The sequence below is a fragment of the Antennarius striatus genome, chromosome 8 (assembly GCF_040054535.1).
Source record: "Antennarius striatus isolate MH-2024 chromosome 8, ASM4005453v1, whole genome shotgun sequence".
NCBI lineage: Eukaryota > Metazoa > Chordata > Actinopteri > Lophiiformes > Antennariidae > Antennarius > Antennarius striatus.
Window position 1 is genome coordinate 3,313,568 of NC_090783.1, and position 21,433 is coordinate 3,335,000.

General features: G+C 45.4%; 1 protein-coding gene across 2 annotated transcripts in view; it reads left to right on the forward strand.

Annotated features, from left to right (window-relative positions):
* The first annotated feature begins 6,434 nt into the window (after positions 1-6,434).
* Positions 6,435-21,433, forward strand: part of LOC137599782 (voltage-dependent T-type calcium channel subunit alpha-1H-like) — a 36,780-nt gene continuing 21,781 nt past the window's right edge. For both annotated transcript variants that reach the window (XM_068320917.1, XM_068320918.1), the window contains exons 1-9: positions 6,435-6,720; positions 8,673-8,994; positions 16,913-17,007; positions 17,338-17,471; positions 17,867-17,964; positions 19,142-19,301; positions 20,276-20,588; positions 20,734-20,826; positions 20,937-21,433. The exon at positions 20,937-21,433 is cut by the window's right edge and continues 116 nt beyond it. In XM_068320917.1, coding sequence (XP_068177018.1) covers positions 6,691-6,720; positions 8,673-8,994; positions 16,913-17,007; positions 17,338-17,471; positions 17,867-17,964; positions 19,142-19,301; positions 20,276-20,588; positions 20,734-20,826; positions 20,937-21,433 — 1,742 coding nt within the window. In that variant the 5' untranslated portion in view covers positions 6,435-6,690. The remainder of the gene's footprint in view (positions 6,721-8,672; positions 8,995-16,912; positions 17,008-17,337; positions 17,472-17,866; positions 17,965-19,141; positions 19,302-20,275; positions 20,589-20,733; positions 20,827-20,936) is intronic.

Below are 21,433 nucleotides of genomic sequence, written 5' to 3' on the forward strand. Positions count from 1 at the left end.
TTCACTTGTTTATATAATGACCAGATAGACAGAAAATATGGAAATGTGTGCTTTTGTTGATGTTGGTGTGGGAGGATATTTTAAATAGCAGGTGCAGGTGAAAAAATAAAAATAAAAGATGTCCCGCAGCACCAGAGGGATTCGATCCACTCAGAAATCTCATCCTGGAAAGAATGTCTTTGGCCCAAGCTCTGGGCCCCCGGGGGCCCTGGCAGCTTGGCCCCTCATTGGGAGGGTGCAGTGAGGCGGACCGGCCGCTGCGTGGCGCTGTGAGTCCTGCAACTTCACCCAAACCAGAGGAGTGGAGCAGATTAACAACAAAAATCTTCTTCTTACAGCCCAACATGTCAGCAGCACTCCCTCCCAGCCACACCGCAATAAGCTTCATTGTGTGTGTGTGTGTGTGTGTGTGTGTTTAAATGAGCACACCTATTCGGAGGGGTGGAAGCGTGACTGGTGGATCACACACACACACACACACACACACACACACTGGGCTGCAGGCAGGAGAGGGGTTCACAGACGGGGTGAGGGAAACGTGGAGAAATGAGAGCTGCAGAAGTATTTTCTCCTCAAACAGCCCGACATAAAAACACATTCTCAGTGTAGTCACTGCGTTGTGTGAGTGTGTGTGTGCGCATGTGTGTGTGTACTTAAGGTCATCCCTAATGGACTCAGATCAGTGAGACCATTAGAGGAGATTACCGTATTGTTTTAACCCCCGTTCAGATTATCATCACGGCTCATTATTCCTCTCATCTACCATCCTGCAAGGTTCATCTGCGTGTGCGTGTGTGTGTGTGTGTGTGTGTGTGTGTGTGTGTGTGCATGCATCCAATGCTTCCCATTGAGATGGTGGTGGTGGGGAGGAGAGAGGGAGGTGGGGGTAAACTATCCCAGGCCCTCTAGGGAAGTGCATGAAGGTCACCGTCTAATCTTGTTCAGCAACGATAACCAAGCATCATTTTAAATTATTGAGCTAAAAAAAACCCTGTAAACCTTTTATTTGTAGTTTTAAAGCCTGTTTGTTTTGTGTGGTGTCATATTGACTGGGGGAGGAAGAAGGAGCCATCAGGATCACTGGTGAGGAAGAGGATGGTCGGGGCGTGGTCCATCCACATGTTCATGGGGGATGCTCTTGGGGGAGGCGGTGGGGGAGGCGGTTCGGACAGGCCTCGGCGCGCCTGTTATCCCAGCGTGTTGGTGCGTCCGCGTTGGGTTTCGTCTTTACAAGCATGACATAATTTCCTGTCATCAAGGCCAAAGGTTGCTTAGCAACTTCACTTCTGCAGACTGTCAGGAAGGATGCTTCTCCGCTCAACGGCTCACAAACTGTCTCTTATCCCCTGAATGTAATGTCCGTGGAAGATGCAGGCTGTGTGTGCATGACTGCCCTTGTGTGTGTGTGTGTGTGTGTGTGTGTGTGTGTGTGTGTGTGTGTGTGTGTGTGTGGACCCTTGTATATTTATGCTTGTCAAGACGGTGCAGGAAAAGCTGAGGGTAGAAAAGAGGCGGGCTGAACAAAACGTACTGTCTGATTAATATGAGCCCAAGAACTAATAAAAAGGATGAGTCAGTGATGTCGCTGCGTGGATGAGAAAAAAAAAATCTGAGCAGATTAGTGTGACTGACCGATTACAAATGCAATAATCTTTTACATTACTCACCACAAATTAGAGTGACAGCAGGAAATGTACGTTTCTATAGAGCGAGGAGGAGGAGAGGCTGTTGGGGATGGAATGTAGTTAAATAATGGTTTAAAATATGGCGCTAAAACGCAAACTGCAGCAGAGGATGATGGGAAAGGTCATTAATTTTACTGGTATTTTATCCAAAACTGTGTTAATGCTGGATGGTCATCGATGACGAAAGATTCAGTGACGTTTCAAACGTTTGGCATCAGGTGACAAACATCAACACGGTGTCATTTTACGCACAAGGGACAGACGGAGACACCTGCGGCGCGTAAAGGTGCGACTGACGCATCAACTTCCGGATGACAACGAGAGAGACATCTCGGGTTCACGTGGAGTTCGACGTGGCGTTTGACCCCCCCCCTGGAACAGGTCGGTAAACGTCATTTTCCACGTGTCAACACCCTGCAAGGGTTCACGCTGAGCGCTGGTGGGCGGGGGGGGGGGGGCCCACTCGAATCCGATCGATTACGCGTGACCGGGGCCCCTCCAGGCGCGACAGATAATTAGGGTTGTGTCCTGTCCTCTGAAAATTGAGACCTTAAGACGTTGACACGGACCCCGTTGACCTGTGTGTGTGTGTGTGTGTGTGTGTGTGTGTGTGTGTGTGTGTGTGTGTGTGTGTGTTTTACTGTAACCAGGTCGAGTGAAGTCCACACAGGATCACCGTTACGCGGCTCATGTGTTCCGGCCACGCGCACGTGCACGCGCACAACCTATACATTTGCGCTTGACGAGCCCTCGGGGGGGGAGGGGGGGGTTGTCATGGTAATTTCAATGATTGATCGGGATTATTGATCAGTAATCGAACCCCCCGCGGCGCGTGCGTGCGTGCGTGTGTGTTTGTAGCAATGGGGTGGAATAAAACTGTTTCCCACATTGTTATGTGTTGGTCACCATGGAAACACACCCAAGGGGCACTTACCACACTCTGATAATAATGTTTGGCCTAGATACCCATCCTCAACTGATAACAGAGGGAATGTATTTCTCTGTGTGTGTGTGTGTGTGTGTGTGTGTGTGTGTGTGTGTGTGTGTGTGACTAATGTAAACCATGATTGAACACACCACACTGACAGAGCCGGGGTAAAAAATGCATGAAATGATCCTGTGGAGCAGAAAGAGTCCTGCACGAGTTTCACCAGACAGTAAGTGTGAGCAGGATGGAGCGGATGGGAACTCTTTAATGAGATCTCTGCCAGGAGTCGGCGCCGGCCGGCTGCTCGTCGGGTGTTGCACGGTGTTTCCCTGCCCCGACTCGTCGAGTCATTTTTGGAGCAGCATTGGTCTGTTGTTTTGTGATTCCAACAGTTTGGACTGGAGTAATCATGGTGCGTGCACTTCACAGGCCCGGATAAAGACTAAATTCTAGATTATTGGGTCGCCATCAGCAAGATGGAGATTCCAAATGATCCATTTTGGTTTAAAGCAGGTTTGCTGGTTCTTGGTGTGGATGGAGGTCGACTGATGGAATGACCGCCGCCATGGTGGAGGGGAGCGGTCCAGTCAGGCTCTTAAAGATGTTTAGTAAGGAGGATGATTGGGATTAGGAATAAAAGTCAGATTTGTAATTTGACCTCCTAATTCTGATTTCACTCATTCAGAATTCAGAGTTTTGTCATAAGAATTCTGACTCTAATTACACTAAATTCTGATTGTATTCGCAAAACTTTGACTTTAACATCAGACCGTTAAGGCAAACACATATATTTCTCAGATAAATAAATCCATTCTAGAACAAATGGCAATAATAATAAGATAAATGTGCTAATCACCGGATTTCAAAGAAACAAAATGTAGTCTTGTCTTTTTATGATAAATATGATAAAAGATGAAAATCTTGACGTCCTAAATTTAAAAGTCATGATTATAAATGCATGCACGCAACATAGCACGCTAACCTGCTAAAATCAGTGGGCTAACGTGCTAGATTTTAGCATATTGCAAGTTAAATATTAATAATTTAATACATTGAAGAGTATAGCCTAAGGCAATCTTGGCTTCTTGTTATAATAAACTAACAACGTAAATATTAGCCAACTTGGTAGCTGTTGGTGAACAGATAAGGGCTCTTCAATACGTAATCTAAATAAATGTAATATTTCAATAACATGTAGAACCGTTAAATATTCAGAAATAGTGTCTGCGTTCGTGTACACCCCGTTTTTAGTTTGCCTAACAGCCAGAATGCTAACTATGGACAGGAACACGCTGGGATCCGAGTCATGACTCCTGAGTCTTAACATTCATCGGAATGAGTCTGACATTTCTGAGAGCGACCACCGTGGAGAGGAAAAACTCAGTATAAGCGGGAAACAACACGGCTTTCCTCCCACATAGCAAAATGTCCTTTTAATCTCATTTATACAATCTAAGAATAGCAAAGCTGTCTTTATTGTGTAATGAGCATTAGCCTCCCAGAGCCACCGTGGGACTCGCATGTCTAGCTCAGAGTAAATGTCAAACAAAACATCCCCGGAAAATTATTTGGTAGTCCTACGTAGATATTAAAAAGTTTTTATGGGATTGTTTACATGAGCGATCCCTAATGGCTGCCTGCTTAGATCAGCTGTACGCTGTGCTGCTAATATTAGGTCCCAAAGTGGGATCCGGGGACTGCGAGTGGGGGGGGGGGCCTCCAGGGAATTTGTGGTGCCCCGAGAAAAATGAGCAGTAGTTAAATTCCATCGCTATTTTAGGACATCAAGGATGCCGATCCTGCTTTTTCTGTGTGTCTTCTTTGTTGTTGTAGACTCAGTCTCATATACTGTAAGATCCGCATGTACTTCCTTTGATGAGGACTCATGAGGAAGATGATATTTACAAGACGGATTAAAAATAAAGTAAAGCTTTCTGGTGGCCGATAGTGGAGATGAACTAAAGCACGTTCACGCAAGTAGACTGGAGATGGAGGGACGTGTTCTGGGATGGATTCTTGTGCCACCTTAGATAATTTGTGTGCTATATTATGGGGAGATTTTGACATTTACATCTTAAATTTCATCTCAGCTATAGGAACAACAAACTTTTCAATAAATTATGCGTAGCAATAAATTCTCCATCACCAGATGCTGCAGAATAGATCGCCAATGGAAGCACCAGTCATGATAAAAACATTGCATTTTAAAAAAATAATAAAAATGCAAAGAGTTTCCACTATAGGATGAGGATCTGAGTGCGTTTTGATGATAAATGATGGATCTATTGTTTAATATGTCTCTGCGTTGATAATTAGCTGAGTAATTCCTGTTGTGTGACAGACCATAAAGGGTTTGGTGAGTCGACATCGCCGCTGCGTGAGAATGTGAAGCGTCATCTCTCACATGACAGCGGCTGTCAGAGGTTGCTGGCTGGTGAAATAACTCGTTAGGGAGAGAAAGAGGGATTCTGGGATGGGGTGCAGAGGAGAGGGGACAAGTCACATGCTCTGACTTGTTCCAGCATCAAGTTATCCGGCGTTAAGAAAAATCTCCTCCAGCGCAAACTTTCAAAATAAAGGATGCAGAGCCATGCTGCTGAATGATGCTCACTAATGCCCTGTGATGGGGCAGCTGCTCATTGGGCTGAGCTAAGAAGGGCAATAAAATACACCAGGAGGTTCCGATCGGCGTCAGCTGTGAAATGATCACCTCCACAAGTCTGAATGGAATCCTGTTAGATGGTTTACTTAGCAAATATTTAGTCGTTAATGGGGTTTTTTTTTTTGTATGCAGATGCAGCCTCACAGCTAATCTTATGGTTGCCAAGGAAACAAAGTGGCCTTGTTCCTATGGGGGGAGGGGGGGGGGTTCTTTGAGGTTGCCATGTTCCAGGGAAAAAACAATTACACTCAGAACTAAATGACATTCCGTGAGCAGCTCGGTTTCCTCATCATGGCGTTTCAGTTTGAAAGCAGTAAGTAGTCTGAAAGAATCTGGACTCACATTGGAATCATATCGCATTAGTTTGATAGTTATTAGAAGAAATTATATCCCGCTGACAGCGGTTTTTGGTCAGGATACAACTCGGTAACTTCTGAAGATATGTCAAATGAACACCAAACTGGATCAGCTCAGTTTCAGCTACGATTTGCTTTGATTCATGTCTGCATCATTATTATTTTATCATCTCACAGTAGTGAATTTTCCCTGACAGCAGCCATCAGGCAAATGCTGGTGAATGGATTTCCATGAAACTTGGTGGGAGGTTGGATCTGGATCCACAGCAAAGCTTGTTAAATTTTAGTGCAGATGCAGATTTATAAAAATTAGTTTTTTAAAAATTGCTGTACAGGGTGTAATAAATGAATAAATGAAAGCTGGTTAATAAAATCAGGCATATTTAGAGGTCTATAGGGTTTTTTTTTTAGGTGCAGGTGCAAATGTAAATATAAATGTTGGAAGTGATGCTTTTGATTTTAATCAGGATCGATTGAATTTAAAAGGGCTCCAGTTCTATTCTAGTAAATTAAAAGCTAACTGAAAACCTCAGAGAACAGACTTGGTATTAACATCCTGTCTTCCAGCCTTGGCAGCCAGCCTACTCCTAACCCTACAATCGCATGCATTGATAATTTTGGCTCGATAGGTGTGCTGAAAAAAGAAAAGAAAAAAGATGGTTAAGTCGTTTCAGGGCAGCTTCCGGGTCTGTTCCGCCTTATTGTGAAGGTAAATCCCTCCATCTCCGGTCGTGTGTGGGTGGCTTTACGCGGCTCTCCCTCTCCCCGGTGCGCCTGAACTCCGGTACCTGGCAGCAGAGCGCGCCCAGCGGCTGAGGGGACGCGGACGCAGAGGAAGCCGCGGGTTCATATTTAACATGACTTTTCCTAGTTATTAAAACTTATGCGTCACACTCCTCTATATTTCCCCCCCCCTTCCTGTTCCTCCTCCCGGCTGACGGACTGAGTTTGGATATCGTCAGGGGGGGGGGGGGGACACAACGCAGAGGACAAGCGGGCTGCTCTCAGATGGAGCAGCGGGGCTCCGGGAGCGCAGGGCGCACGGCGGACCCGGAGTGAATGACGCCGGTGGATGGACGCTGCTCCTCGGTAAGGACGGCTGATAAAGTTTGTCATATTTTGGGCTGTGATATACTTTTTCTTGGCTCTTCCGTCCTGCGGACTCCAGCGAGTTTATGCTTGTGGTAAAATAGAAAGATGTCCAGACCCCCCTGATGCTGATGTCGGTCGTTGTCGGTGATGGTGTGCTTTCAACAAAAAAAAGAATGAAAATGCAGTTATATTTTTACAGGTAGTCATAACGTGACAATATCATGGCAAGTTAGGGACCTGATTATACTTTATGGAGGGTCTGCATTGTGTTAATTAAAATGATTAGACTTTAATTTCATCATTTACAGTTTATTATAGGGGTAATTAGTTTTTTTTCTAAACCAGACCAATGCTGGGAAATGCTGTAACCTCAGAGATGACGTCAGCAGCCTGTTTGACACCGGCTGGCCTGTATGGCTCCATATATCCCCCCCAAAGATAGGAGACTATGTTTGAATATGTGGAGATTTGTTTACTCTGATCTGACTGAGCAAGCAGCCGATGTAAATCCTTGTTAATGACAGCATTCACGGCGAATGCACAAAAAGCTTAATGGGGCTTCGGAGGCCCTATAGAGGTGCAGATATATTTTATAATTGAGATTTAATAGGACGATTTAATTTCCACACGACCTGGCTGTTGATAGGGAGACTCATAATGAGTTTTTAAAATGTTTTGATAGGACTAATCATCAGCTTTCTAACCTTGCAGAAGAATTGCTTCCTTTTTCTATCCAATGATGAATTGACTTCCACCCTGCAGCGACTATTTTATCTAAAAAAAACCCTAAAAAAAACCCTTTAAACTGCGGCCCTGGATATTTCACACAGTCTGGGATACGTGCCCATAATGAAAATAGTCAGGACCGACGGATACTGGCAGATTCAGTCATTAAATGCACGCACACAGATGCACTCATCTAGTCTGTGAACTTGCATGCCAGCTCTGCTATTGTCCCGACTGTCTGCAGGCAGAGCACACATTTCTGCCTGGTTTCATGTTGGCCTGTACATCTATTGTCCTGACACTTTTTCCCAGACTGTCCCTCTCTTGCTCCGCTTCAATATCACCTTGGAATAAACCGATGCGCCTTGGGATGCGCGCAAACACGCATAACAAGCATGCATGGTAACATGTTCCAACTCCATTCCTGCACCAAGCAAGAAAGTTCAAGTCAGGAAATGAATCCAGCAATAATTTAAAAAATGAAGTCAGGCAGTAGGACCGTTTCCACGTGTTATTCCAGCCAGCGCGTAAAATTTAACCATGAGCTCGACGGTATCTTCTATTTTATGCTGGAGGGAAAGGGGGGGGGGGGAGATATTTCAGCAATGATAACAAAAGAAATTGAAGAAGGGACAATATCAGTGTTCATCCACTTCACAGCGATGTGGGGGAAAAAAGAAGCTGTCTAAGCTACTTCATCTCTATGTCCGGATTGTTTAAAGCCAGTCTGGATTAAAAACATCAGCAGTAATGGCCTGTTGTCATCACTGAATTGTACCGCTGTAGGATTATAACGAAAGGTCTAAGTGCTTCCTGCAGTCTGCACTGACTCACTGTTTGCACCTTTGCTCAGATCTACTTAATCATTCTGTTTGCATTTATTTAGATTTCTACTTCCTGCACAAGGAAACCTTTTTTTTTTCTGCCTGTGATTCGTCTCCAGTTTTTTTTTGTGTTTTTTTTTTTTTTTTTTACCCCTGAGTTGCACAGAGCATTAATTTTCGTGCCACTTTGCTGGAGGGTAAATGGTCTCCTGTACGGGATTGCAGGCTTTTTGACAGTCAACATGACTCGGAGCTTCGGTGCCATGCAGGCAGAAGATAGCGCACCGGCACCAGACAGATAACACCCAAGCGCGTCCGTTTGGTGGCCTTTTTCTGAGGAAGCTTCCGGTACCCCATGTGCCCCCACCCCCACCCCCTTCCTTTTTTTTTTTTTTTTAGGTCCAGGCTGTTCACGGCATGGCCATGACAGGCGCCCAGGAGCCAGACCTGCGTGAGCAGCGCAGGGGAGCGACACAGGAGGAAGGGGATGATGAAGAGGAAGGGGAGAAAGTGCATGTCTCCATTGAGGAAGAGGAGAGGGAGCACTACCAGGAGGAGGAGGAAGAAGAAGAAGAGGAAGAAGAGGAGGAGGAGGAGGAGGAGGAAGAAGAAGAGGAGGAGAAGGAGGAGCTGCCATACCCATCTTTAGCACCAGTGGTACTTTTGGCGCTCACCCAAACCAGCCCGCCCCGCTCCTGGTGCCTTCGAGCTGTCTGCCACCCATATCCTTCAGCGCCTGGAGTGCACCTGAAGCACTGGGAATGTGTGTGTGTGTGTGTGTGTGTGTGTGTGTGTGTGTGTGTGTGTGTGTGTGTGTGTGTGTGTGTGTGTGTGTGTGTGTGTTACGTGTGAGAGACACTGTCTGTTTGAGTTTCAGCTCTGCACTTTCTCAAAACCGTCGCACCTGCAAGACGCGCAGCGCCCAAATGTTTACTTTACATTTAAACACAAGGGGAGATGGATGGAAGGCCAGCAATGTGCATATCCGTGTGTGTGTGTGTGTGTGTTTGGAGGACCTCAGGTATTTCCTTGGACCTTAGCTGTAAGAATAGATGGCCAACATTCCTCCCCTGATTGGAGGTTTCCATAGTGACAAGCCCTTAATGAATCTCCAGGGTTACAGTCGCCTGTCAGTCGCATTGTTACCGGCCTCCGTTTCTACAGCAGAAGGAGCTGGAGAAGAAAAGAAAAAAACAACCCCCAAACACCTCATGACACGTCCCGAACATCGCTCTGCCTGTGTCATCATCGCCTCACCTCTCCGTCTGTCACTCTGTCTGCGCCGCGCTGCGCTCCTGCCGCACATGTCAACGTGTTAATGCGCGGAGGGCTCAGGCGCGGCGCCGCGGCGCGCAAGTGTGCGCGCCGCGGCTATGAATACTCCGAACCGTGAGGAAGAAACGTCAGCAACACCTCAGGGATTTGTCGAGGCTTTCCAAAACGGAGTATTTCCCACTCCTTATGACTGTCGGTGTTTTTGCCAACCCCCGCCTGCATCCGTGTTTGTGTTTCATTCAGTCTGTGCGCATCGGTGGGTATTTGCCGCCATCAGCACTCTGTGTACTCTATGAAATATAAATACATAATTGCTGAATAAATAAAATGTACATCAGGAGGAAAAGAAGGAAGGGGGGGGGGGACTACAGATGTCATGAAGGGTGGGGGGGCTAGTCCACAACAGCCTCCCCTGGTGTGGCGGCATCCCAGAAGGCTGCGCGCTCGCTGCGTCGACACCAACTCAGCGGACTTGGAAGCGAACACTTAGAGAGAGAGAGAGAGAGACACACACACACACACACACACACACACACACACACACACACACACACACACACACACACACACACACACACACACACACACACACACACACACACACACACACACACACACACACACACACACGAGCAAGTGAATGCCCTCACATAAATGAGGGAATCTCCCACGGAGAGGCTCTTTAGAGGAATCACCTGGTTGCCTGGCAACAGCGTAGCTCTGCCCTGATGGCCTGCTTACTTCCGATTGCTTACTTCTTTGTTTTTGTGCGCGTCTGCGCGTCTCTCTGGGCTTTTTGCCGGTCCACGCTGGACGGCTACTGGTCCAATTTACGCATATTGGGACAAACTGGGACACCCCCCCTCCTCCTCCAATCCTGTCCCTGTTTTTGTCGCTGTTTTACTGTGTGTGTGTGTGTGTGTGTGTGTGTGTGTGTGTGTGTGTGTGTGTGTGTGTGTGTGTGTGTGTGTGTGTGTGTGTGTGTGTGCGCGCTACAGTGAGGGATCTTGCGGGGGAAGTAATGTGGGTGGACGTTGTTCGACAGGGACATTAATGTGAGCACACTTGAGGAGGGGGGGGGGTAGTCCCCAAGAGCTGCAAGCCCCTTTTTTTTTTCATGTGACCCTGCACTTCTTTTCTGCCTGTTTGGACTCAGAACATCTAACAAATTCATTTCCTTTCCTGTCCTTCCTCTCTGAAATACCACCCTCTTTTATTCCATATTTACCCCACCCCCCTACCCCCACCCTACAGTAGGCATTTATTTGCACCAATAACAGGATTGTCTTTAGCTATTACATAACACTCTTGTACTCCTACCAAGCTACACGGATCCCAATTATTTCATCTTTTGTTTGGAAAGGAGACGCCTTTCCATGTGGCGTCTCCATCACGCTCCTGTGAAGTGTAACGCATGACACCAACAGAAACACACACACACACACACACACACACACACACACACACACACACACACACACACACACACACACACACACACACACACACACACACACACACACACACACAGGACATAAGTTATTCAGTAGTGCATGAAACATTCAGAACATTTCCTTTTGTTTAAGGATGAGAAATGCTGTATCTGTCACTCCTGTACAAGTGCCCCCCCCCTGCTTGCCTGTCCTCCCTCTCTTTCTTCTCTCTCTCTTCTGTCTTTACCCTTTATGAGTCCTTTGCCATTCCATTTATCCCCTTTTTTTTTTTTAAAAACTTTTCTCAAACTGCCTCTCGGGTCACGGCGTGATATTGAGAGGATGAAGGCTATGAAGAGGTGTTACTGGGAGTACGCTGGAGATGTCACAATCATTTCAGCCAATTAACATGATTCCGGTGAGTGTTTCCATGGTTACCAGCTGTCATAGGCATAGGAGGCGGAGTCCGAGGACTTGACGTTTTGACAGTAACTTCACTCGGCTCATCTTTAAAAAAAAAAAAAAAAATGTTTCTCACATCTGATATTCTGTGAATTTTAATGGGTTGAGTTGGATCAGGTCTGTGTGCATGAAGCCCAAAGAGCGTTAGAATGAGTGAAAGGTTGTTCATTCATAAGCATCAGCTCACAGCTGACGATTCCTGACATCAGATAAGTACGTAACCTTGTTGTAGTTTTTGAATTGTAACTAATGGCTTTTTTAATGGTTAATAAAACATTTACCGATGCGTCACAGATCCGTAATCCAGCATTACATTGGACTGCATTTTAATGTAGCACTTAAATGAACCAGGAGGACCCCCAGTAATGAATATATATATATATATATATATATATATATATATATATATATATATATATATATATGTGTGTGTGTGTGTGTGTTTTTTAATTATCTTACAAGCATTAACTGATAAGCACATCGCGTGAGTCACGAGTTTATCTGTGAATTCAAATTTGGGATTAAAAAAAATGAATGAGTAATTCTTTTTTTACTTTATTATTAGTGTACTTATTCAAATTATGTCTCCATCAGATAACCACAACTCAATAATAAAAGAAAAAAAAATATATACAAGCAGAATTTTGACAGAAAAAAAATAACAAGATTGCCCTCAGGGGTTTTTCTTAATTAAAAATGTTCATGTTTCAATAGAAACCTTTAATCCTCTTACTGGAAGTTTTTATTTGTGTCATATATTTGTCATTAAGACGCATCTCGTAATTACTTTCTTCTTTTTGCTCATTTTCTTAGTTGCGTTTGAACATCTTACATGGGTTTGTTCATTTTGTGGTTGGATGGTCTCTTCACAGCACAAATTCTGTTTTTCTTGCATCAGTGGCATCTGTGTCCTTGGACATAAATGTTCTAGTTTGAGATGTTTCTTTTTCTTTTCTTTTTTTTTTTTGTCGTTGTTGCTTTTTTAAATATAGTGCGAGGCAGAAAAGCGGGGGGAGTAATAGAGGTCATGACAACAAATACAGGTCCTTGGAACCAAACTGCTGCTGCCAACCCTTTGGCTATCAAGATGTCCCTGAATTAATAGCTTTTATTCAAACCTGATTATAGTGTTGGAGAAATAGTCAATGCTGAATTCATTAGCATTGATGGTCTGGAACATATGCATCAGATTTCTGATCAATCCATCATGTTGGACCTTGGTGGTATATCTTAACAGAATTCCATTTGGATCCATAGCAGCATAATTACATTTATTTAGAAAGTCGTAAGGATGATTCTCATTTTGGAACGGCCCAGCTGGTTTTGAAAATTAATGTTAGTAAGTCATTAGAGAAGGACCTTTACAACAATGCATCTGTTAAATGATAATTAGCTGTAAATAAAGAGATGCAAAGCTTTTAGACGGGGGTCAGATGGAGACATCCTCTTGATGAAACGCTAAAAAAGATCAAGCATGTGATTCAGGAAGAGGATTCTACGTCTCCTTCAGGGTTTTTTTCCCTTTATATCCATGAGTTGTTCTTCTTAATGGCTGTAACTGATGTATAAAGATGTAAGTTACAACTTCTGACCTTTATAAAGGGTGTGATACGAGGTGGTAGCACCACGCTGGAAAATCCAAAACTCTCCTAAGCATTCATGAAAAAAAAAAAAAAAAGCATCCGTCCATATGCTGTGTCCAGAAGGCCTGCGTGTCCCTGAGGTCCAATCCTTTTAAGTTAATGAACATTGCATAAAAAAAACATTCATACACGCCGGCCTTAGCATGTAGATCTCCAGCCAAGGGTGGAGGGTGATGCCAGAGAAGCCAGACTGATGTGATCTGATTTGATTTATAATGTCTGCCTGACCTTTATTACCTGAATTGGCACCGGAGGAGAAAGAGTTGGATGAAGGGAAACCACGCAAATTATTTTCAGACTTTTTGAAACCTGCGATTGTCAGCGTTTTCGTCTCACTGCTCAGTTTTTTTTGTTTTGTTTTTTAACCGTGGCAACAAGCCATGTTTTTTTTTTTTTTTTCCCCCACACGTTATCTCTAATTGTTCTTGTGTCACTCCTCCTCTTCCTTCCTCTTTCTGGTGATTTTAATTGCTTTGCGTTGTGGTAGTTTACGGGCGCCGCAGTGCAGCATCCCATCGAGAGTATTCCAGGAGGTTTCCCCATCTGCAGAGGGTCGCCCACCTTGATCCTGGGGTCTGGCCGAGGTTTCTGCCTGTTATAAGTCAGTTCATCCTCGCCGATGTTGCCAGTTTGTTGGATTGTTGAGATAGATTAATGAATTGATCCAAACCTGCGTCTTTTATATCACTGGGATTGATTTGGAGCTACATGTGAATAGAACTGACTTGACTTGGTTCCGTCTGCGTGGGTTCCATCCCACCGCTCTGGCTTCCTGTCCCCATTCCAAAAGATATCCATGTAACGTTGGCGGTGGTTTGGGGGTCAGCCCCCGTGATGATCCGGCCACCTGTCCAGAGGGCACCCCGCCTCTCGCCCTGATGTCATTATGGGATGGGCTCCAGCCCTCAATGTGACACTGTAAAGGATAAGCTGTTATAGCAAATGGATGGATGAACTGTCGTTTATCTGTTGGCTGACACTGTCACACGTTTCTCACACAGACTAAAAGCTAAACCCAAGGGCGGCCATAGGTGGCAATGGTTTAAAAAAAAAAAAGAAGAAGAAGAAGAAAAAAAAGGAGGGCAACGAGAAAAATGTAGTTTGGTATGAAAGGAGAACATGAGAGAGGATGATATGGATTGAAGATGGGAAATTGTACCCATACTATATAAAGGAAGAGAGGAGGAGGAGGAGCGGCGCAAAGAGAAAATAATTGGGCCAAAGAGAAGGGAAAAGGGCTGGAGAGGAAAATGAGAGATGATGGAGCAAAAGGTTGAGTGTGTGTGTGTGCATGTGTGTGTGTGTGTGTGTGTGTGTGTGTGTGTGTGTGTGGAGGGGTGTGGGGGATAAAGGAAGGAATGAAGTGAGTGAAGCTGAGAAGAAGAGGAGAGGATGTTTCCCCCATGTTTCATCACTGATGCCGAAAAATGGACCAAACCAGAGGAGGACTCCCCTCTCATCCATCACTCACACCTTGACCCTGCCCCATCCATTGTTTAACCACGCTGTGTGTGTGTGTGTGTGTGTGTGTGTGTGTGTGTGTGTGTGTGTGTGTGTGTGTGTATGTAAACAGAGGTTCATCTCAGCTGTTGTAACTTATACAGCAGGATTAAAACGACCCTCCTCAGCACTGAGGAAATGAAGGATGCTTCAGCGGGAATTGTGCCGGAGGACATCATTTTCTAGTGTGTGTGTGTGTGTGTGTGTGCGCGCGCGTGTGTGTGTGTAGGAGTGTGTTTGTGTGTATATTAATTGTGTTCCAGTGCAGACAGGATGCAAGCGGATTGTGAAACTCAGAAGTCAGTTCCCACGGTGAGATGGGGGTTCCCATGGCAACCACAGCAAAGGGAGGACAACTGGATTACCCTCTCTCTCTCTCTCTCTCTCTCTCTCTCTCTCTCTCTCTCTCTCTCTCTCTCTCTCTCTCTCTCTCTCTCTCTCTCTCTCTCTCTCTCTCTGTCTCAAGGGTGATAAAGGATTGTACTCTCATTAATTTTTTTGCCCTCTTGAGAGCAAAGTGTCCAGCAAGGGGAATCTGTGTGTGCGGACATGTGTGTGTGTGTGTGTGTGTGTGTGTGTCCATGTGCATCCTCCAGGCTTTGTTATTCATCCATGCGTCCTTGGCTCTTGAACACATCCCCATCATCTATTCAGCAGTTTTTCCACATTTGTGTGCACAAACAGGAGTGTGTATGTGCACGTCTCAGTGGTTTTTGTTGTTGTTGTTGTCGTTGTTGCCGGGTGAAGCCGACACAATCTTTCCTTTAACTTTCTACTTAAGACTATTTTGGCTTTTAAACCTCTCCGCTTTTCACTTCTGAGCCGTTCTTCCGGTCTGACAGCCTGCAAAAAGCAGCACAGACGCACCATCACTCACACTATGCACACGTTTGCATTTAAACTGACTTTAAACGTCTCGCCGGCTGTCTCTCTCTCTCTCTCTTTTCTTTTTTTGTTTGTTTGTGAATCCTAATCTTGACAACCCGTCCAGCCACAAGTTGTGCTCAAGACATAAGCTGAAATTTGATATGTTTAAGCTAATTATTGCATTTTTTTTAACGCCCTTATAAATAGTCTTTCACTCAGTTCTCCACTTTTCAAACTGTAAGACGCAAAAAATTACACATGGGATTATATGGGAGCGCTCAGACACATATTTTGTAAGGTCATCCCAGAACGCTGAGAGATAGATGAGGCAGGACTGGACCTTTAACGTCTAGCGGTACAGTATACCTCCTGGGCATTACATTTGGGTTTTTAAAGAATTACCTTTAGCTGGGAATGGATACACCAGAGATGTAAAGGAACAGAGGAAAGATGATGCACAAGGAGTGTGGAAGAAGGAACGGTTCAATAGTATTGAAAACCGACTGAATCGTTGGCTGTGTTCTCGCCGGTCACCTGATCTCGGTGTGATGGTTTCGAGTGATATGTCAGACACCTACATATCACCCAAAAACACCCAATCAGAGAGGATATTTTGGAAGAAAACTGTTTGTGAACGCAGCTCAGGTGAGATTAAAACCTTAGTCTGAGACTAGAAGTTTTCACCTTCCTTTAAATCCATTTCAATCAGCAGAGACAAGTGAATGAAAAGTGAAAAAGATAATAGTCTGTCGCTGCAGGTGATGCGTGATAATTAGTCTGTCAGAAAGTCTTTGGCGCTCAGACTCTTTGAGGAGATTGTGATTGAAGGGCTTGACCTGAGCAGCAGGAGGATAAACTCTCCATTGGAGTCCGGACTTGGGTGGAGGTGGTGGCGGATGACGCTGCTGAGACTCACCAAAAAAAAACCAGGTGAATGTGTCGCGAATGGCCGAATGATGGAGGGGGGCGTGAAAACACGGAAGTAGAAGTACAGACAAACGGAATCACGTTCAGAAAGGACGCAGCAAAAGATGATTGGAGGATAAAAGGGGGAGGGTCAGGCTGCGATTGGCTGATAATCACAGACTTGAACACGAGTGAGAGATGTGAACAGAAGAATAGGACGAAAAACACTAAATGTGCAAATAATAGACCTCCTGATCTGACTTTCACCTGATTCTCGTTTGTCAATCCGTCACATTTTAAGCATCCCTGGATGAGGCACAGGCGCAGCATCTGTCACCTGTTGTTTCTGAAGGTGTGTTTAGAGCCTGGAGTTGCGTTTACTGCAACATCTTGACAGGTACTGGAGCCGGAACGTCCTGATTGTGCAGCTGAAGTGAGACGTGCGCTCGACTCGTGGTGATTGTGTGAGAGTCCTTCACCAAATGGGCTGATTATGAATATTTTTTTGTTCCAATCAACGTTGTGACTCCGCCCATCCTTAACCCTTCCCTCACATGGTTTGAGCGAGTCAGCATTTTGGCTATCCTGCTGAACTGCGTGACTCTGGGGATGTTCCAGCCCTGTGGCCACACCCCCTTGCTGTTGCAGGTAAAGCAGACACACACACACACACACACACACACACACACACACACACACACACACACACACACACACACACACACACACACACACACACACACACACACACACACACACACACACACACACACACACACACACAACCTGAAACCAAAAACCAATTATATTCAGTCGTATGACTTTATTATCAAGGGTCTCAAAAGTTTTTGCTTTAATTTTTTCCCACTTAATCACTTTTTACTAATCCCCTGTGTGTGTGTGTGTGTGTGTGTGTGTGTGTGTGTGTGTGTGTGTGTGTGTGTGTGTGTGTGTGTGTGTGTGTGTGTTTTCATACAGGCTCTGGACGATGGGATCTTTGTGTTTTTTGCCGGGGAAATGCTGGTGAAGATGGTGGCTCTTGGGGTCGTAGGTCAGAGTGGTTACCTAGGCGACACATGGAATCGATTGGACTTCTTCATTGTTATAGTCGGGTGAGTGTCTGACAGACACCCCCCCCCCACACACACACATTTGACATTAAATATGAGCCAAAAGTGTGTACATGTGTGTCCTTTGTGTGGATCTTCGTCGCTTGTTTAATGCCAGTTAAATGTCAGACGTGCGTGTTTGTACGGAAGTGTGTGTGTGTGTGTGTGTGTGTGTGTGTGTGTGTGTGTGTGTGTGTGTGTGTGTGTGTGATAGCGCTGTAGAATGACAATGGCAGCATTCGGTCCTGGGAGACAGAGCCCTTGCTGATTGGTCGTTAAAAGGCGATGTATCTCAGCAGCAGTGCATTCTGCAGGATTCCCTGTAGATGTTGACGGCTTGCTGAGGTCAGGCTGATCAGGATTCCGGTGACACGCCGCTGGTTGTTTCCTCTCTGCAGAATGCTGGAGTACTCCCTCGACGGGCACAACGTCAGCCTATCCGCCATCAGGACCGTCCGGGTTCTACGCCCACTGCGAGCCATCAACAGAGTTCCCAGTGAGTTTGTCTCCAATTTACTAGAACAGAAAGTTTAAAACTCTGTCCTCAAAGGACCAAATGTAACTTAAAAAATTAACTAAATGTAACTCAATTTATGTAAAATAAGTGTAACTACTTCTTAATGTTAAATAATTCTGAATTTATTACTTATTCAAGTTACAAACATTACAGTTGCACAGAAAAAACACGTTTTCTTGTTCTGTTATAATCCTTTTAATTTGTCAGGTTATTAAACCCAGAGAACGCCATCAATCAAGGATCAAACTATCCAAGAGAATAAAGAAAAATAAGATCAAACACAAGTTAGGACATTAACTTTATTCAAAACGTTTTCGTCAAAGTTAAAACAGGCTTAATTAGTGCATTGTGGGAAATGTAGTTTTGGTCAAAGCACACTTTGGACCTATTTATCTTTAGACACTCTGACCTTTTATGCTCTGGTGGGCCACATAAAATGATGTGGTGGGCCACATTTGGCCCCTGGGCCTTGAGTTTGACACATGTGAACTAGAAGCTCCGTTCAGCGATTGTAGTGAGGTTCAAGTCCTCGTGTTGAAGAGTTTCAGACTCAGCCCTCCATGTGTCATGAAATCTAATTAAAATCTGCCACAAATTTCCCCACTGTGGGACAATAAAGGTCTTTTATCTTATCTTATCTTTTTAAATCAGATTTGAGTCACTTTAGTTTGTGTTTCCAGATCGGATACGTGATATATATATATATATATATATATATAATTCCTGTGTAAACAAATCAGGACGCTGTGATCAAAGTCTGAGAAATCATTTCGATGCTCCTTGTGTTCCTAACAGCTCAACCAAAATAGCATTGTTTTTTTTCTTCCCCCCACCATACTGTGACCTTGCACAGCTCAGTCTGAGTACTAATAAAATTGGAGAGTGTGTTTTGAAGTAGCCAAGTCTTGAAACAGTGAGAGGGAAAGATTTCACGTCGGCGCTCGTCTGTGCGGAGTGGCGTCCGATTATCAGCGTTTGAAGTCGATGCTATTTGCCGTTCAATTGATTACGCTGCTCTGGTTTTTGAGCAGAATGCATTTAAGAGAGATTTCCCTTCATGGATGACACTTCCTACGACTGATAATAAACTTAATGCGCATCTTTATCAGTGGCGTTGTGTGTGTGTGTGTGTGTGTGTGTGTGTGTGTGTTGGCAGGCATGCGTATCCTGGTGACTCTCCTCCTCGACACCCTTCCCATGCTGGGCAACGTGCTGGCGCTGTGTTTCTTTGTCTTCTTCATATTCGGCATCGTCGGTGTGCAGCTCTGGGCGGGGCTACTGAGGAACCGCTGCTTCATGGGAGAGGATGTCAAGATGTAAGTTACTATAGCAACCAGCATTTGTGACAACAACGGGATCCGCTGACCTCCCAGAACTCCCAAAAGTTTTTTTTTTTTTCCTAAGCACCGATCTCACCGCCTAAGTGGAGAAATTATCCAATTAATCCTTTACTAGATTTTATTTTTATTTAGCTGTTATTTCTAAGAGGGGATCAATATCAAACAGTCTGATGGTGTTCCGTCCTCTAATGATGGAATCATTACGATTTAAGAATGAAAGGATTATAAAGGGCCGAGTGAATCTTTATTTCACAAACATCACATGTTCATGTTGACAAAAAAAAAAAAAGGTTAAAAGTTCATTATTTCCATCCTGTGACGGAGCCAGCAGTCGTTTCATCATGTTATCGGCTCACGCCTCAATCCCACTCGGTGAAATTAGCCAACTAATCCCTCACCAGATTTGGTATACAGTTAAGGATTTGATGTGGGGGTTTTTTTCCTGCGTCATAAACAACAGAATGACCTTTCCTAATCAGAAGGGAAAGCAAACGACACACCGCAGATAATTGATTGTTTATCTCACCACTGCACCCTTCTTCTCTCTTTTTATTTTTTCTCTACGCTCATTTCTTCCTTTGGCAGTCGTGTATTTCTTGCTCTCTTGGTTTTTTTTGGGTTTTTTTTTTTTTTTTGTAGCCCACAGAAAACAAACCTTTCTCTACCAAACAAAAAGGTCAATGAAATGATTTATCGTTGGGAAAAAATGTCTGAGTTTTACCTGGAATTGTCCGGAGGCGTTCTGTTTTGTTGTGAGAAAGCTTCTGTTTGTCACTCCACAGATGTACGATAAATATATTCTTTATTCTCAACAGAGACAGATGTCGATTTATAATTTATTTACACTTTACCGCAATAAATGCAGAAACAAAATAAATGTCCTCCCATCCCAAAAAAATTTTTTTTTAAATTTGAATTTGAATTTTTACATCCACTTCCTGCCTCTCCAGGCGGTACAACATCTCCTTCCTGAGCGGCTACTACCGGCCGGACGGCACCGACGACCACCCCTTCATCTGCTCCACGGAGAGAGAGAACGGGATGCTGAGGTGTTCAGACGTGCCTCGCCGCCGTGTGGCCGGGACTTCCTGTTTCCTGGGGGCCGAGGACCCCCGTCCGGAGGCGGGGCCGCGGGCGAACGGACCCGTGCCGTGTATCAACTGGTACCAGTTCTACAACGAGTGTCGGGCCGGGGAAATCAACCCGCACAAGGGGGCGATCAACTTTGACAACATTGGATATGCATGGATCGCCATTTTTCAGGTGAGTCTTTGAAGGGGTGGGGGTCGGCGGGGGGGGACACAGCATACTTTACTGTGATTACACCAGCTCGTGTGTGTGTGTGTGTGTGCGTGTGTGTGTGTGTGTGTGTGTGTGTGTGTGTGTGTGTATGTGTGCTGTCATGCAGGTAATTACTCTAGAGGGCTGGGTAGACATCATGTACTACGTCATGGACGCGCATTCCTTCTACAACTTCATCTACTTCATCTTCCTCATTATCGTAAGTGGACACACACACACACACACACACACACACACACACACACACACACACAGACAAGCGCGCGCGCAGACATCTAGATGAAATGTTCCGTGTCGCTCCTCCACCAGGTGGGCTCCTTCTTCATGATCAACCTGTGCCTGGTTGTCATAGCAACCCAGTTTTCCGAAACAAAGCAGCGGGAACACGCCTTAATGAAATCGGAGCAGCGCGCCCGTCAGCTCCACCAATCGGCTTCCACGCTGGCCAGCGACAGCCAACCGGGCAGCTGCTACGAGGAGTTCATCCGCTACCTGGCGCACCTCGCCCGCAAGGCGTGGCGGCGGCTGACCCGATGCTACGCCCACGCTCGCGTCAGCGTCCGCTGCGCGTGTCGGAGAGGAGGAGGCGGCGGCGGCGGCGGCGGCGGCGGCGGGGCATCCAGAGACGGCGGGGTCGGGGAAATGAATGGACTGGCCCATCGGCACTCGGGCCACAACCCTAATGACCTTTCGCACCTTCATCAGCTTTATTATCGTCATCACCAGCATCATCATCGTCATCATCATCACCAGCAGCGGCTGCAGCAGCATCCTGAGCCCGCCGTCACCAGCAGAGGGAACGGGTT